The sequence below is a fragment of the Sphaerodactylus townsendi genome, linkage group LG08, assembly GCF_021028975.2.
Source record: "Sphaerodactylus townsendi isolate TG3544 linkage group LG08, MPM_Stown_v2.3, whole genome shotgun sequence".
NCBI classification, from domain to species: Eukaryota; Metazoa; Chordata; class Lepidosauria; order Squamata; family Sphaerodactylidae; genus Sphaerodactylus; species Sphaerodactylus townsendi.
Window position 1 is genome coordinate 39,121,928 of NC_059432.1, and position 18,184 is coordinate 39,140,111.

The 18,184-nt window shown below is 43.1% G+C and overlaps 1 protein-coding gene across 2 annotated transcripts in view; it reads right to left on the reverse strand.

Annotated features, from left to right (window-relative positions):
- INPP5A (inositol polyphosphate-5-phosphatase A) overlaps positions 1-18,184 on the reverse strand; it is a 309,623-nt gene that overhangs the window by 236,588 nt on the left and 54,851 nt on the right. For both annotated transcript variants that reach the window (XM_048505609.1, XM_048505610.1), the window contains exon 2: positions 6,662-6,703. In XM_048505609.1, coding sequence (XP_048361566.1) covers positions 6,662-6,703 — 42 coding nt within the window. The remainder of the gene's footprint in view (positions 1-6,661; positions 6,704-18,184) is intronic.

Genomic DNA, 18,184 nt, shown 5'->3' on the forward strand with positions numbered 1-18,184 from the left:
TGGGAGACACACAGCTGTTAATGTCCTACCAGTAATAGATAGTGACAAAAAGCATCCTGGGTTCCTGAAGACTGGGCATCACATGTCCTTAATCTGGCTCCAGGGTTGTTGCCATTCCCCAACATCTGCTTTGATACTTCAGCTGCCTGAAAAGAGGAAGTATGAAGCAGAACTTCACCCTGGTTATGGAAACAGGCAGGCCTGCCAAGAGCAGGGGGACTAGGGGGCAAAATTCCAGGGGCCCAGCATACCCTGGTGATCCTAAAGTCCTAGGAAAGTCATGTGATTCACTGTCACGTTGTAATTGGACTGGATGGTATAAAGGAGGGCACAGAGGAAATGTAGTTCCCAACAATACTGGAGACAAGGTAGTCTACTCTGGCTCTACTTCATTCTGTCTGCCAGGAAGAGAACTCACCTCTGCAAAACTGTGAATCAGTTGCCCTCCGAAAAGAGCACAGGCAGTGGGCCAGTTTGTTCGGTCACGAAAACCACTTGGTATTTCTCTACATATCACCTCTCCTGGTCATAGCCAGCTGGTCACATGCAGCCACCACCATGATAAGGATTAAACATCTGACCCAGCATCACAACTGAAATAAGTACTTTTTGAGGCTTGCAAAAATCCTATTATGCAACAGAGGCATAGGGGAAGAGGAAGCAAGCACCCATATGCCGGAATTTCAAGCAGCCACCGTAAGCCCAAAAGTCAAATGCTCAAATCTGTTTCAATGTCTGATGTTACCTATGTGACCTGGGGGACTCTTCTGAATAGTCAAAATCCAGACTGGCACTGCTGGATTGTATAAATAAGCATGGGTGAACTATGGGTGAGCTACGTGGTGACTTCCTACATCAGTACCAGCAGCCCCCCAAAGAGAACCATGGCAACATGGGAAATAAACATGGAGCTCCTACCAACAGTCATTATCAATGCAGTGCAAGATTCATGACTATGCTCAGGGCTTACAAATAAAACCACAATGAAAACAGTACACAAGTGGATTTTAGCTGGATAACTAGACCCAGATTCCCATGAAGCATGGCTAGGAATCCAGAGATAAACTTGCAATTACTGTAAGGTAACCAGCATTTCAAATATTATAATATATTAACTATGGTTTAGGATCCAAGGATTCCAACAATGCAGCCTTCCACTGGTATAAGGAAGAACTCTTCCCGCTGAACACACCTCCATCCCAAAGGAAGGCTCCTACTCAGTAGAAAACTTCTTGCATTCAGGAAAGCGCCACAAATACCAGAACAGCGCCTGTTAATCCAACCATTCCTACACTCTATGTTCTCAACATAGTTAAAAAGAATAGGCGAGAATCATCTGCAAATTGAATATTGAACAACGAAGTCCAACCGAACACAGTGGAGGCATGCTTTACAGTAAACATATACAGAACTGAGCTGCACATATCCCCTGCAGGGATAGGGTGGGATATAAATCTGAAATAAATAAATACATTGCCTAACTTTAGGAAAATTATAATTGATTTAAAATGTAAATGGCAGAAAAGGGGCTCCTATGGTTTCACCAGACATCGTAATTTGCCAATCTGTTCAAAATACTAAAAGTAAAAGCAAGGCCTCGATTTGCTTATTGTTTAACAACGGGATGCCGAGAAAGCGGACAGCAATGTTGAAACAATTTGTCAGCAGGTTTTTTTTTAAAAAAAGAGGTTTGAGTCAAAGACTTCAAAGATTACACTTTCTAGAAAAGCCCGAGAATACCACTACGAAGTCTTCCTCTTTTTCAAAGGGCATTTACGCCACTTGCAGAAGGGAGGCTTAACTTTCAGTTGACACAGGTTATGAAAATCATGTTGATAGAACTCTACATGCAAATTAGAGTCTTCAGGAAGGATGGAAAAAATGTGGTTTGTGGTTTATCTCTATTTTAACTTCTCACAACACACTATCTATAACCATTTTCCAGTTTCTTTTTCATAGACTTGTGGAATGGTATATGTCCATCAGAAGGCATGCATTATTTAGCAAACATTGATTTTTTCCCCTCCCAAATTTAGATCAGAAATTTGCCATACTACAGGCTTTTACATGCAATAACACAGTTTTTTTTTTTAAAAAAAATCCATCTACTTTAGTTGTATCATCTCCAAAAAAGGCAAACTGTGCTTGATTGTGTCCTTCACGTTCTGGAAGGAGTGAACTAATTCTTTCCGATGCCAGGAAGACAATAACACTATTAAACAGGACATACTGACGGAAAAGCAACTACACAAAGACCTGGTGTGGGGGCAAGTTTGTACCTGCCTCCTAACGCATACCCATTTATTCCCGGTAACTTTATTTCAGGTAGGCAGCCTGTAGATGCTCTGCTTTTGGGCACTGAAAGTGGGCTTTGCCAACCTCCAGGTGAGGCCTGGAGTTCTCCCAGAATTACAAGTGATCTCTAGATGACTGATTTCAGTTCCCCCGGAGAAAATGGCAGCTTCAGAGGGCAGACTCTATGGCCGCTTCTGCACGGCCCATTTATGACGGCCTGGGGGCGCCAAAAAAGGCACCCCCAGGCCGCCGTTCGCACAGGCGCGCAGCGGCGACCTGACTCTTCTTCCCTCCCCCCAGGGCAGCGTCAAGCCGCCCTAAACGGTGCGAACCGCGCCGCCGGGAAGACGCTGTCTCCCGTCTCCGCCCCACTCACGGTGTCCTCCTCGTCGCCTGCGGGGCGTCGCAGCCCCGCCCACACTGTCCTCCGACCTCCAGGGTTGGCAAAGCCCACTTTCAGTGCCCTGCCTGCCGTCTGCCGGCCTCCCCTTTGCCTGCTCGCACGCTTGCGTGCGAGCAGGCTCCTGCCCCCACGCCGGCAGAACTCCTGCCGGCGTGGGGGCGCCTCCTGGCCGTGCAGAAACGGCCTATGGTACATAGGTTTACCAGCTTCGGGTTAAGAAATCCCTGGAGATTTTAGGGGTGGAGCTTGAGGCAGGTGAAGTTTGGGGAGGGGTAGGACTTCAGTGTGGTATAATGTCATAGACCCAATTTCTTCAGGTAAACTGATCTCTGTCGCCTGGAGACTAGGCTCCTTCCGCATATGCAGAATAATGCACTTTCAAACTGCTTTCAATGCTCTTTGAAGCTGTGCAGAATAGCAAAATCCACTTGCAAACAGCTGTGAAAGTGGTTTGAAAACACATTATTCTGCGTGTGCGGAAGGGGCCCTAGTGACAACCCCAGGAGATCTCCAGCTACTACCTGTAGGTTGACAACCCTAATGGTATACCATAGAGTCTAGGACAGTGGTTCTCAACCTGGGGGTCGGGACCCCTTTGGGGGTCGAACAACCATTTCACAGGGGTCGCCTAAGACTCTCTGCATCAGTGTTCTCCATCTGTAAAATGGATAAATGTTATGGTTGGGGGTCACCACAACATGAGGAACTGAATTAAAGGGTCGCGGCATTAGGAATGTTGAGAACCACTGGTCTAGGAGAAACAGTTACATCTCCAGTTACCACCCCTAAATCTCCAGGAATTTCTCAAGTTGAATTGGCAACTCTAACTGAAAGTGTGAAAGTGGATGGAGCCAGAATGCTTGGTAATGAGCAAGGCGTGACACAGGATGCTACTTCCTGCTTTCCTTCCAGTCAGGTTTTCCCTGTATATGGGTAGTGTGATAACTGATTTATTTTTTTCACATGACCAAGGGGCAAAGATGAAGGAAGGGTGCCCAACATTCAAGAAACTTTGGCACCTTTGGCATTCTGACACAGTCACAAAATGATGGCCACAAAAGAACTGCTGCAAGAGCCAGCCAGCTCACCTCCAGTCACACGGATCCTTGTGCTGTGTGCTGCCAAAGCAACCTTTGTGCTGCCAAAGCAACCTTTTAAAAAATCTGTCCACCTAATCAATTCTTCAGTGGCCAACCAGAAGCCTTGTTGGGCAAAAGCACGATCTGGCCCCACCCACTTTCTAAAAACACTGGGCAGGCACCAGGAAAGGTATTGGCAGGCAGGATGTCAGGGATCCCTGGTCCAAGGAGAAGACAACAAACCCATTTCATTTAACTTTCCCTAATCATGTGTAGTGTTGTGGGTCAGGCTTTTAGAGTAAAATGAGCAAAGGATGGGGGAAACTGAACTCTGCAGGGCAAACAGCTTGTGGCTCCACATCTCCTCCCCTACTCCCACACACATGTGCAAAGCATTCTTCTGTCAACTAAGCTAGTATCAGAGCTTGAATGGGAAGAACCACATCTGAGAGAGAGAGAGATGCTTATTTATGTAATAAATGTTCATGCTGCCTGGTGATAAAGCTCACAGCAGTAACACAAAGCCAAACAGACTATAAAAGCAACCCAAGGCATGAAAATACATCCAATGCAACAGTTTTAAATGATAGGGTTAAAATAATGCTCAGCTAGCAGCAGACCATAAAACAACTAAAATAGATGGAACTCGTGCAAACCCTGGCTAAAAAGAAAATTTTGTGTGTTGCCAAAAGAAAATAAAGTAAGTGCCAGGCAAGTCTTAAGGAGGAGAGCATTCCAGAGGTGAGGAGCCACCACCAAAAATGCCCTGTGTCTTGTCACCATACCCTCTGAAATCACCAACCTAAACTCCATTTACTCTAAAAAAAAATAGGGGGAAGAGATGGGCTGTGATAAATGAATCTGCCATCATGGTTGCAATGGTACCACAGTAAATATATGTTAGATGACGATCTAAAGAAAATTCTCAGCAGGATCCTATACAGTCGCCCATATCTAAATCCACTGCACAGCAATGACATAATCTGGAATACCCTTACTAAGGAGTAAAGATCACTGAATTCAGCAGAATAAATTTCTGATAGCACAATTTGATTTTGAATATGATGTCACATGACAGCCAAACTCAGGCCGTTTTAAAATGCTGAAAAATGACAGTGACATCTACGGGTCAGACTTGTGGATGCTGTGACATTTAGTTATGGTCTGAGTGACCACGTTTCTGTGGTTCTATAACTTTATGCAGACAGAATCCAAATGACTGTTAAAATACAGCTTGATAATTTGAACATATGGGGCTGGATCCATACTAAATTGGAAATTTCTGCAGATTTCCCTTCCATGCTGCATGACTGAGTGGGATATTCACTGCTTACAAAGGCTTGAACTTTACTGATTGTGTTTGTACACAATAGAATTGCAGATTTTGGCCTTTGAGCCAGCTGGAACTTCTCATAATGGGTTGGATCCAGACTAAACTTTCTGGTGGCCGAGCGGAACTTCCCTGCATCCGTCATTTCAGCCCATTGGTTTCCATGAAATGGTGCTTTTGTAGACCCTGAGGAATGATATAAAGGCTGCATGTTTGACACCCCTATTCTAAATCGTTCTTTAGTTGAATATTTCCACAGGCATCCAAGGGAGAAATTTTGCATTTCTCTTTGAGTTTTTCGGTTTGTTTAAGATCACCAACGGAAAGGATTGACAAGATTTTAACTATTCCTGGGAAAGAATATGCTACATTCTCTCCTATTACTCCCCTTTGGGGGTGAGGTGGCCTATAAATCTAACAAATAAATAAATATAAATAATAAATATCATGCAAAGCGTTTCTCACGGGAGGAAGAGAGAAATGTAAGCTTTGCCACTGGCATTCAAAACCGTCTATTTTTTGGAGCACAGATATTTTTGTATTTTGAAAATGCATGTAGTACAGGTCAAAGTTTATACACTCTTCGGAATATAGCCCCACCCTCAATGGGTCAACAGCATTCATGAGATTCTTCATCTGATCACAGTTAGAAGGGAATGGCACACATAAAGAATGTTGAGACAGACTGCAATCCTATGAATTTTCACCAGGAAGGCAATCCCATTGAGATAATGGAAATTACTTTTGAGTAAACATGCAAAAGATCCGGTAGCACACTCATGCTGCAACACAATAGATATGAACAGTCTCTGTTCAAAACCCCACTCATCCTTGAACATGCCATTATCTATCCATCTCAATGCTCCTCTCTCAAAAAAGCAAGAAGAAGAAAGGAGGGGGTACCATGGCTCAATGGTAGAGCATCCACTGTGTGTTCAGAAGGTCCCAGGTTCAAGCCTTGGCATCTCCAGTGGAAAGAATCAGGTAATAGTAGGCAAAGCTTGAGGACCTTAGAGAGCTGCTACCAATTAGAGAATTCTGTAACTGTCTGACAGTATAATGCAGTTTCACACGTCCAATTCTTATGAATACAAACATGATATAGTACAAATTAAAGTGCTATACATGCATATAAAAAAAACAGCATTCTATAAGCTGTCAGAGTTGGGATCTAACAGTGTTGAGCCCGGACTGAGAGACTTGAGCCTCAAGTCCAGCTCAGTCATGAAGCTCAGTGGGTTTTACGGGCCAGACATAATCTTACAGTCTAACCTACTTCATAGGTTGTTGGGCATAAAGACAGAGACTGGCGGGAGGGGGGGGGCAATCACCCTGCCCTGCGGCTCATGGAAAGGACTGAAGCGCAATCACTACCCTGAAATCCTTTCAAAAGCACTGGCTACCTTGGCCATAAATATATTTAGCCTGAAAGAAACCCTCATTAATGTTTATGAATCTTTGTCATTTGTCATTATCTCCAGTAGATTTTTAAAACAGCAATTATAGCAATACTGAAATCTTTTGAAATGCAATATAAAATAATTCTTACAGTACCTGATAAAATTCCCGAAGCCAATTCTTCTGCAAATTTTCTGGCTGGAAAGCAAAATAAAATAGATTAGATTACTGCACAACAAGATCAAAAAGAACAAGAAATATGTCAGTTAAAAAAGAGCAACTGATCTCAGTACACATGCCTGTGTGCACGCACTCACACAACACACACAACAGAAACAGCACAAATTGAAAAGGCTTTGACTCAGCCAAAGAGGATCTGCTTTGCATGCAGAAGGGCCCACGTTCGATTTGTGACATCTCCAGCTGAAGGAGCCCAGGCTGACAGACACTAAGGAAAGCCTTTTCCTGCCTCAGACCCTGGTAAGCAGCTGCCGACCACAACAGACAATAATAAGCAAGAAATATCGCCTGACTCTATGCAAGGTAACTTTGTACATTCAATCTTTTAACTTTTTAATGGGACACAGTATTTCAAAATCCACATCAGGCATTTAAAAAAGCTACCCTTTCGCTAAAAGCTGGCTTACTGTAATAGTTGAAGTGTTGGGCTCTGACAAAAGAGCAGCCTTGCAGGGTTGTTGTAAGGATAAAATGTTACACCACAAATGCTGCCCTGAAGTCTTTGCTCTTCCTCCAAAGTGTAAATATGAAGATTAAACAAACTGTTTTATATTCACTGGGAACATGCATACAGCCCAATCCTATTCAGGGTGGGGGCTGAATTGGCTCTTGAAGCTTGTGCAGAGATGCACCAGGGCATTTGCCCCCCCCTCCCCGCTAGTGTAAGCGGTACTTACACCTGTGGGGAGGGCAAACTGGGAGGTGGGTGGAGCTCTGCAGCGCCCAATCTGGAAGAACCTGCACCCCACTGAGCTGACCAACCTAGCTGTGCTGGATGCTGCAGTCGGCTTCCACCAGGCTTTTGAGCCAGAACACTCCCAGGACAGGCCTCTGACTTGTAAGTCTATTTAGTCCCATGGAAGGCTTTCGGGTGGCATTCTGTTCTGCCTTTCTGGGCTTCCTGGAAGCCCTCTGGAGGCAGCATGGCAGCAGAACCATCCCTAGCCACAGCAGCCTCTGGATTGGGATACCTGTCATGGTCTCCAAACAAATACAATTTCTACAAATTTTCTGTGTTTCCATATATAATTAGAGGAGGGGTATGTTTCCACACTGGCAGTGCAATACAATCCTTTGAGGTTTATTCTTAAGTAAATCCCACTATGTTCAATTGGTCTTATTAAAGATCTATAGAACTGCACTGTTAAAAAAAAAACTTTCTTTTTTCCGCTTGCTCCTAGTAGCTCCAAATCAGTCACTGAATACCCAGCCTTTAAACTAGTAATCCTTTTCCCTATGATTCCTTGTACTGATTTTAAGCTATTACTCTCTGCTAGTGTTCATAAACCAACCTTATGCCGACGTACATCTAAAGCCACTTTAATTTCAAACCTCTCCAAAACCAGTCTAAGTGTTCTGCCTTGAATGTTTCACAGACCAGGGTGTAGATCTCAAAATCATAAGTCATACAAAAATACACACAAAGATCTGACCTTTTTTTTCTTGCCAGACATTTTTTAAGCTTTTACAATGTGTTCCCATAAAATTTTTGCATTGTAAATGCCATGGAGGCTAATTGGGCTTGCAAAAAAGTTTGAAGGCTGGAAAGTAGCAAAACTATTATTGCAGCTGAGCTTACATAACTGAACAGATCCTTGCTATTACAAATGATTATTGAAATGTAGAATCCCCCCTATTTTATCCACGTTCTGAATGTACATGTATCCCTCCAGCCACATATTCCTTTTGTGACTACTGTTGCCATCTCTGCGTTGGGAAAATTCTGGAGATTTAGAGCCTGGAGCCAGGGGGAGCCAGGGTTTGGGAAGGGGAGGGTGCAATGCCATAAAGGCCCCACTTCAAAGGAGACATTTTCTCCAGAGGAACTGATCTCTATTGCCTGGAAATCTGTTGTAATAGCAGGAGATCTCCAGACCCCACTTGATCGTTGGCAACCCTAGACAAACAGGATAAACACAGCAAATACAAAGCATCGCTTTGGAAGCAGAAGTGGGGGAGGGGAGGGGAAAATTCCTAGTAAATTAAAAAAATATTTTACCTAGGGTCTGAAAATGAGGGCATCTGTTGTCAGAAACACTACGGAAAAGTCAAGTAGAGTCCAGTCCAGTGGCACCTTTGAGACCAAAAAGATTTTAGGGATGTAATCTTTCAAGAGTCAAAGCCTCCTTTGTCAGAAATGAGTTGAAATGATCTGGGGCCTTGCATCTGAGCCCAAATGGGGAGGGGTGGTATAGAAATGCATGGTAGTAGTAGAAGGAGGAGGAGGAGGAGGAGGAGGAGGAGGAGGTGGTGGTGGTGGTGGTGGTGGTGGTGGTGGTGGTGGTGGTGGTGGTGGTGGTGGTGGTGGTGGTGGTGGTGGTGGTGTGGTGGTGGTGGTGTGGTGGTGGTGGTGGTGGTGGTGGTGGTGGAGGCAGTGGCGGCGGCAGCGGCAGCGGTTTGGCAGAGAAGGAATTCAGGATGCAGAGGAACCATTGTAATCAGTTTGACAAGAGTAGAGGAGAAATGCTTAGAGGCAGAAAATTAGCATCTATAGTGAGATGAGAATCCTTTTCAGTCCACTATTCTGAATTGTAAATGAAATAAAGTTCAGTAATTTCAAATTGTCATCTCCCCTTGAATCTTCTCTGTTCAAAGTCTGCCAGTCTTAGGTTAGCAGTTGAAAAGGTTGTCTGTTTTTTCTTAGGGTAACCAAGAAGGGTCTGACCAAATGACTGGAGTTCTTGGAAAGGCACATACCATGGTTGACTAGGGGGATATCACGCTACAGAAAGAAACCTGCGTAAAGTGCTCTGCCTATTCGCCCCCTAACATTTCCAGTTACAAAAACATCTCCCTTCTCCAGTTAAAAAGGGATCTCTTGGTAACTGAAATTGTGAAAAACCTTCCTCTACCTGAGGCCCAAGAGCATTGTTAACAGTTACAATAAACAACAGTGAGTTCAGCAGACCAATGGTCTGACTCAGTAGCTCACTACACTTGAAGGAACTACACACGTTGTAATCAAAGTATGTAGAGGGTCAGCAGATCACCATCCAAGTGGAAAGGCCCCACTAACCCACACAGCACAACAGTGGGCTTGTGAACATGGCACACACTTGAAAAAGCAGTGTTCCCAATTCAGGAGAGGCAGTTGTTGTGTGCACACTTCATATGCATGTACGGGCCATGCTCACAAACCAGACATAAGTAGGCACAGCCAAAATATGTGTTCCCACTCCCAGAGCATTCATGATGTGTTCTCATACTCAGAGCATTCATAATGTCATATGGAAGACTAGTATAAAATAGCAACATGCATTCATATACGTTGCTCTCAGAGTCTTTATCTAAAAGGAGAGGGGAGGGAACCTTCCTACTTAGAATTCTTGAGGCTGAACTCCATATCACAACAATGCAGGACATTAATTTTGAATAATCTGTGGATTTGGAAAACACAATGATCCATATATTATCATCCAAATGAGAAGAGTTGGTTTTCATACTCACTTTTCTCTACTTTTAAGGAGTCTCAAAGCTGCTTACAAACTCCGTCCCTTCCCCTCTGCAAACAGATACCTTGTGAGGTAGGTAAGGCTGAGAGAGTTCTGAGAGAACTGTGACTAGCCCAAGGTCACCCAGCAAGCTCATGGGAAGGAGTGGGGAATCAAACACAGTTCACCAGATCAGAGTCTGCTGCTCATGTGGAAATCAAACCCAGTTCTCCAGCTCAGAATCCACCACTCTTAATCACTGCACTATGGTGGCTGCGGAGAAATTACTGTATTAGGCCAAGGCCATCAGTATTTTCAGTGTGACTGCAACGACTCTTTTATATTAGCAGGGGGCAAATTTTCCAAAAAGAGCAATGCGCTAATCTGGGGTGCTGTGTGGTTTCCGGGCTGTATGGCCGTGTTCTAGAAGCATTCTCTCCTGACGTTTTGCCTGCATCTGTGGCTGGCATCTTCAGAGGATCTGAATGCGCTAATCTTTTGGCAGCATCCTGCATTTGGAAACTAAACAGAACATGACCAGATCAGTTTGGGACACTTTCAATAATTAAAAAATCTCTCTAGTTGTCACAAAAACTGCAAAAAAACAACAACAAATTAACATGGCAGACTTCTAACAAAAACAAGAAATTGATTTTTAATGACTGGAGTACAGATTAACAAGTCTGTGGAGTGCAACCAAGCCAAGGAGCAGCTTATAATCGAGTCAATCTTTCAGAGCTGCATGTGAAGGAAAAAGTGAAGAACACCAGAGTACCCAGAAAACGAATTTATGGACAAGGCCGTCAGTCAGCAGTGCTATGAAAAGGGCTAACTGTACTATAAAACACTTTATGGCAGCTGTTTTATAGATGCCAAATAATTCCAGCATTAGCTAAGGAAAGAAAAAGGGAAAGGGGACATCCAGTTTACATCTCCAACTATTGATCTGGTAACTGTTTATTTTTGCAAAATTACATTCCGGAAAATTGCGTAGAAAATTTAAACCACTGCAATATGGTACAGGTTCCTGGGGCTCTGAAAATGTAAATGCAGTCCCTGGCCCCAAGGAAGTCCAGCTTACCTTGACCACAGCCAGGGCATTTTAAGTTCTGGCCCGACCTGGTGAAACACTCTGCCTACTGAGACCAGGGCCCTGCAGGATTTGGTGCAATTCCGCAGAGCTTGCAAGAAAGAGTGATTCCACCAGGCATATGGTTGAGGCAGCTATGGTTAACATCTTTGCCCCCACCCCTCTTCATTCCCTTCACACACACACAGCGCTCTTGATTTGATTTGATTTCATAGTCAACTGAGTGAACTTTGAGGTTTTAACACCATCAAGGAATTGTAGATGTTGAGATACATAATGTGATAAATGGTTTTAATTTTGATTTTATTGTATTTCTGTAGAACTGCAATTGAACCTGACTTATTAGAAACCTTTTCGAGCCTGATAGGGAAAAGGTGGCATAAAAATCCAAATAAATAAATAAAAATCACATACGCTTGCTATTATATGAAATATTTCTGTGTATAGATGCATAATTGTCAACTAAAATTTTCCAAAAACAACTGAACCCTACCAACATCCATCACAGGGTCCCAGATCTCCTCTTTGCATTGACCAGGACTCACCAAAAATCGTGAAAGAAGCGGGGATCACATGATCCTACATGTGAAAATCATCCTTTTCTTCCTCTCGATAAGATCAAACAAATAACAAAGACCCTATTGGTAAGGGATGAAGAAGGAGACTCTGCAGTCCTTCCTTTTCATCCCTAACAAAACCACCAAATTTATCCCAGAGGCACTCATCAGGCACATGGGCGATTTCCCAGTGGGGGAATGATATGAAACTTTCTTTGTGCTAAATGAACTAGGGTGGTTGTATTTTCCCCTGCTCAGGTGCTGGTTTTGTGTAGCAGCAAACTGCAAGGAGTCTGGAGCAGGAAGTTCAGGAGGTAAACATCCCTGGGTGACAATAACAGCTACCAGCGGCAGATAGACAGGCTGTATTATAGTGCTGTCATTAGACTGGGACTCATTCCGCACACGCAAAATAATGCACTTTCAAGCTGCTTTCACAACTGTTTTTGCCATTCCGCACAGCTTCAAAGAGCCCTGAAAGCAGCTTGAAAGTGCATTATTCTGTGTGTGCAGAATGAGCCTGGGGGATGCCAGGCAGAGGTGGCTGGCTGGCTGTTGGAAGGCTATAAAAAGGGATCTGGACTGCTCCACAATATTTTTGGGAGTGTAGTGTATGCATCTGGGTGCATGAGGGTTAATAAATGAGTGTGAGAGAGATATCCTTATTTGACAGATGTATGAGTGTATGTAGATCAAGGAAACTGTAGATCAAGGAAACTGTGGTCAAGGAAGCTTTGATACTCCTACGTGCAAATCAGACAAATGTTTTCTAAATGCATCATTCCTTCATCATACAATATACTTTTGTGTCTTGACCTGATGTCCTTCGTTTGATTCATTTTCTTGAACAAGTGTGTAGCTAATTTCCAGCTGTCTAGCTGTAGTGCAGCTGTATCTGGACTGGGTTGTGATCTCTGGGGTCCCAATATTATGTAGGATTGATAACAAGGAACATGTAAATACATGTGACAGCTGTTCATCTTGACCACGGTAACTAAGTATAGGCATATTTGAATGCTGGGATACCTTTCCTTGAACGTTTGTGTATTGTTTCAAAGACAGAGTGCAAAAATCAGTAGACATGTTACTATGTACAAAACTTTGTACATAAATAATGTACTATATACATAGAAATTGGTTTTGATGATATAGAGAGATAATTTTGCCTGTATCTGCCCTTATTTTATTACATATGTCACCCAGGTAACAGACATGATTTTATTCTGAAATTATCAAAGTACTTCATTCATTCATTCATTCATTCATTCATTCATTCATTCATTCATTCATTCACTCATTCATTCATTCATACATTCATTCATTCATTTATACATACATATATACAAACATACAAATGGTACATACATATGGTACATACATACGGTACATACATGCCATCAAATTGCAATCAACTTGTTGCAACCCCAACAAGGGATTTTCAAGGCCATTGATTTCCTCTGCAGGGTCTCCCTTGATAGTTTCCCATCCAATAATGACCTGCTTAGCTTCTAAGGACTGATAAGATCAAGCTATACCTCAGTACAATGTTATAGAGTCCACTCTCCAAAGCATCCAAAGCATGTATTTTCTCCAAGCGTCTGGAGATGAGATGTAATTCCAGGAGATCTCCAGGCCCCTTAGCAGGCTGGCATCCTTAGTAGGAAGGCTGGCATCCTTAGTAGGAGGGGAAGGTGCCAGACTTGCATAATGGCATCTTCAGAGTTGAGGGACAAACAGAGATTTGAACAGGGGCAACAGTCACTTCACAGTTCAGTGCTTAATGCTATTGAATTACATCTGCACTATGACCAGGCCATGGAATCACAAGTCTATTTTATCTGTATCTAATAAGTTATTACACTAGCTTTCTGGACCAGAATCACAATATTTCCTGGGTTTTGACGAATGTGCTCTTATCCATGCCCCATGAATACATTAATAATACCAGAGGTTATCTGTAGGCTTTGTCAATACCCTAGAAATTTGGTAAAATTCGGATTCGGATTTATTCGGGCATAAAATTATCTGTATGCCTGAGTAAGACAAATAACATTTTGGATATACACGAATATTCTGGTATATCTGAAAAATTCGGGTCCGTCTGATTTTTTGGTTTTTTTTTAGTTTCGGCCTGCAGGGGGGTATTTTTAAAGCTAGTGACACCAAAATGTCAGGGTATCATTCGGAGACTGTCCTGATGATACCACCCGAGCTTGATGAAGTTTGGTTTGGGGGGGGCAAAGTTATGGACCCCCAAAGGGGGTGCCCCATCCCCATTGTTTCCAATGGGAGCTAACAGGAGATAGGGGCTACCCCTTTGAGGGTCCATAACTTTGGACCCCCTGAACCAAACTTCACCAAAAATTGGGTGATGTCATCAGGACAGTCTCTGGATGATACCCTGAAATTATGGTACCACTAAAAATATACCCCTGACAGGCACCCCACAAATTTGCCCAGATTCTCTGCTCTGCAGTGCCCTGGCTCCATTGTAGCCAATGGGGAATTTCTGAGTGTGTAAGCAGGCTGCACATTTGTGAAGATAGAAGCAGCAGACTTTCAAGGTGGCTCCAGGAGACCCTCCTGGTAATAGCATCCAGGCTTGGTAAACTTTGCTTCTGGGGTTTCCATTTTATGGGCCCCAAAAGGCTTATTTTGTTTTCCCGCTCCTGCATGTGAAACCTGCTGGCTGAGTTCTCACAGAACTCTCTCAACCCTCCCCCCACCCCCAGAAGCAAAGTTCACCAAGCCTGGATGCTATTACCAGGAGGCCTCCTTGAGTCACCTTGAAAGTCTGGTGCCTCTATTTTCACAAATGTGTAGCCTGCTTACACACTCAGAAATTCCCTATTGACTACAATGGAGCCAAGGCACTGCAAAGCAGAGAATCTGGGCAAATTTGTGGGGCGCTTGTCAGGGGAGCATTTTTAAAGCTAGTGGCACCAAAAATTCAGGGTATCATCTGGAGACTCTCCTGATGATACACGAATTTGGTAAAGTTTGGTTCAGGGGGCCCAAAGTTATGGAACCTCAAAGGGGTAGCCCCCATCTCCTGTTAGCTCCCATTGGAAACAATGGGGGATGGGACACCCCCTTTGGGAGTCCATACTTTTGGCCCCCCTAAACCAAACTTCACCCACCCCAGGTGGTATAATCAGGACAGTCTCCGGATGGTACCCTGAAATTTTGGTGCCGTTAGCTTTAAAAATGCACCCCCTGCAGGCTGAAATGCAAAAAAACCAAAAAAACACCCCCCAAAAGCCTGAACACCTTGCATTCGGTTTCATTCATATTCGGGCAGGATATATTCGGCCGATTTTCACCCAAGTATGCCTGAATTCGGAAACAGGTAGCTAGGCTTGGAGATTCAGGTGAAACAGATACCAGATTCGGGCCGCATCTGGTATCTGTTGCACCCGAATCTCCAAGCCTAGCTATCTGTTTAGTCTCTTTTATGACTAATCAGGTGGCTTTGAAATAGGGTACATCATATTTGATGGGGCTCAAGGATGAAAATGTCTGGAGGAGGAGGGGATGGATTTCTAACACATAAACACCTTGTATTTATTTTTTTAAATCCAATGGGAAAATTGGAACATTTGGGAAGCACTGGGAAAAAATGGCTGTGTAATGATAATTCCTGTGTATTGGGAGACAGACATAATGTTTTTTTCAAAGATACATTTATTGTTTTAACTTGAATATTTGAGCCATAATTAACATGCTTTAACATGTTTGGTGATACTACATTAGAAAAGAGCTTGGTGTTTTCAGTGTTATAAGGTTCAGCTCAATATCCAAACAGGTTGTGTATTTTTTTAGTTTTTTTTCCGAATTTATTTTCTACCTTCAATTTCTATTTTTTTCCCCAACCTCTCAGGAGGCAAAAACAAAAATATCTGTCATAAGGCAGGATAGAGGAGCAGCAACCTGTAGCTCTTTCTTTTAAGTGTTAGGTATACAGTGAAAGAGCATTTATTTGTTTTTCCCCATTTCCTTTTTTCTCCTCTAGGAAAAAAGTTTTTTTCCACTCATGGCTTCAACATTTCTGAAAATGTTATATTTCTAATTGCTCACATTTTTGTAACAAGGAACCTCACTTTACAACAGCAAATCAAGTCCACCCCAGAACGCAGATTCTGACATTACCACATACTTGCTGATAAAACTAATCTCTACTGGAGAGCAGGATGAGACAAGTGGAAATAACAGTAACCTATGAATTCTAGATACAAGATGAATAATTGAGACTGATGTTGAAATACTCTGCAAAGCACGCTACATTTTGACACAGAGAAACAAATAAAAGTTTAGGCCATCATACAAAACACATACCTCTTATTTTAATGGGGTATTAAAAATAACATTACCCTTCCAACTTTAGTTTGGCCTCTAATATATGTAACCTATCTAAGACATTTATCATTTTATACACCATCTTTAGTTCAAAATATTTAGCCTTGCCCATCATCACATGCACAGGTTGTGAAATAGAACATTGGGTTGTGTTCCAGCTGACGTTCTGCTCGCAAGAGAGAAGTGACCTGGCCTGATTTCCCCTTCAGTGCCTCTCCCCAATTCCCATGGAGACAAACATCAACTTTTGATGCAGGTTATACAGTGTTCCTGACCTGGATAGCTCCTGAATGGTGTGATCTTATCAGATCTCGGACACTAAGGAGGGTCAACCTTAGTTAGAATTTAGAAGAGAAATGCCCAAAGACTACCAGGGTTGTGATGTGGAGCTTCGAGGTTCCATCCTTCTCTCCCCTACAACCATTCTGTATAATTCTCAACTTAAACATTAAAAAACATGGTCATCAGTACCCAAAGGTAATTAACTTTTAATTATTGCCTAATGTCCTTATAATTCTAAATGGGTCACTAGCCATACTGCAATATTTGAAAACTTCTACAAGAATCTAAATGAGATGCTAACAAAAAAATTTAAATCACCCGGTGTCTTCACTGAATTTGTTCACCAGATGGCAGCAGGAAGACAATATCGTGAAACAGCAACTGAGAATGAAAATGTCAAATGCATACACAAAATAAACCGCTGAGTTTTGTTTGTTCTAAAAGGTTGTTGAGAGATTTCCAACAACCCCACAGCTGAAGCAAGGGTCACTTCTCACTTCATCTCTGCGAAGAAATGAAGCTGACTAGGAATGTGATGGAAAATTCACTAGCAATATCCTGGCTACAGTTCCTGGGAAATCAAACTTGAGTTTGGATGTCAGCAAGTTAAACTGATAATGTTCTTTGCCCAACCCACTCAAACGTCTGAAATGGCTTCATCATAGGGCATGCAAAAACACTCCCTGAAATAAATCTACCACTGCTGTTAGTCCTGTTTATCCTGTAAGGGAGTTGATAGGCAGAGAAACTGGATCTTAACAACTGAATTCTCCCGAGTTCAGAATCTCTCAATCTCATTCAGCTCCTTCTTAATTTTGTTATTTTCTGCCTCCCAGAACGTTCTCCCCTTGAGGTCTGAAGGGACCATTTAAGCATTTAAACAGGTAGAAGGGGGAAGTCATTTCAATTGCTTGCCTGCCTTGTCTCACCACCTTTTTGGAAACCCAAATGAAGATAGCAGGAGACAATGGGATGGACCAACCCTGTCCGTTCTTCAAACAAGTATCACAGATTTGGGGGTCTTAAAAGGATAGAAAGGCATCAGGTGGCAGGAAAAGCTTCCTTGATCGAGACTGACCAGGTCAAGGGGGTGTGAACTGGGAACTAATAAAACTTTTGGGACCAAGGTATTTTCTGACTGGGACAGAGCTCTTGCTTTTGGTCTGGTGTAGGCAGTCATTTTGGCCATTTGCTCACTCAAGGAGCTGAAGAGCATCTCCCAGGTAATAGAGAATCTGGAGTCAGCGGTAACATCCTAAGCTTAAGAGCCTACTCTATGATACCATCTGATAGGAAATGTATAGAAGGATGGACAGAGGAACTGTGTTTGACTCTCATTTGGTGCTGTGCTAAAAGTAGGCTGGTAAACATTTTCTTTTTAATAAACACTTTTTAGCTTTAGATGCTGGTAGCAGTTCTCTGCACCACATAGACCTCCATTGTCTTAGACATGCTATTTTAAGAAGGGAGCGCCAGGAGGGGGAAAGGCTGGCAGTTGGCAAGCTGTTATTCCTCCAGGGGCACTCGAGGAGGTAAATCGTCCCTATGGGGCCCGGGAGTGGGGAAGTGGGAGACACAGAGGCAAGGCCTCAGAACTGGAAAGGAAGCTGGGGGGTCCTGTCACTCCCCAGTGGGAATTTCCTATGAAGATCGAGTGGTGGCAGCACTTACCCCAGAGAGAGACAACGATGGGCAGAGCGAGGGGAAACTGCGCCCAGGGCAC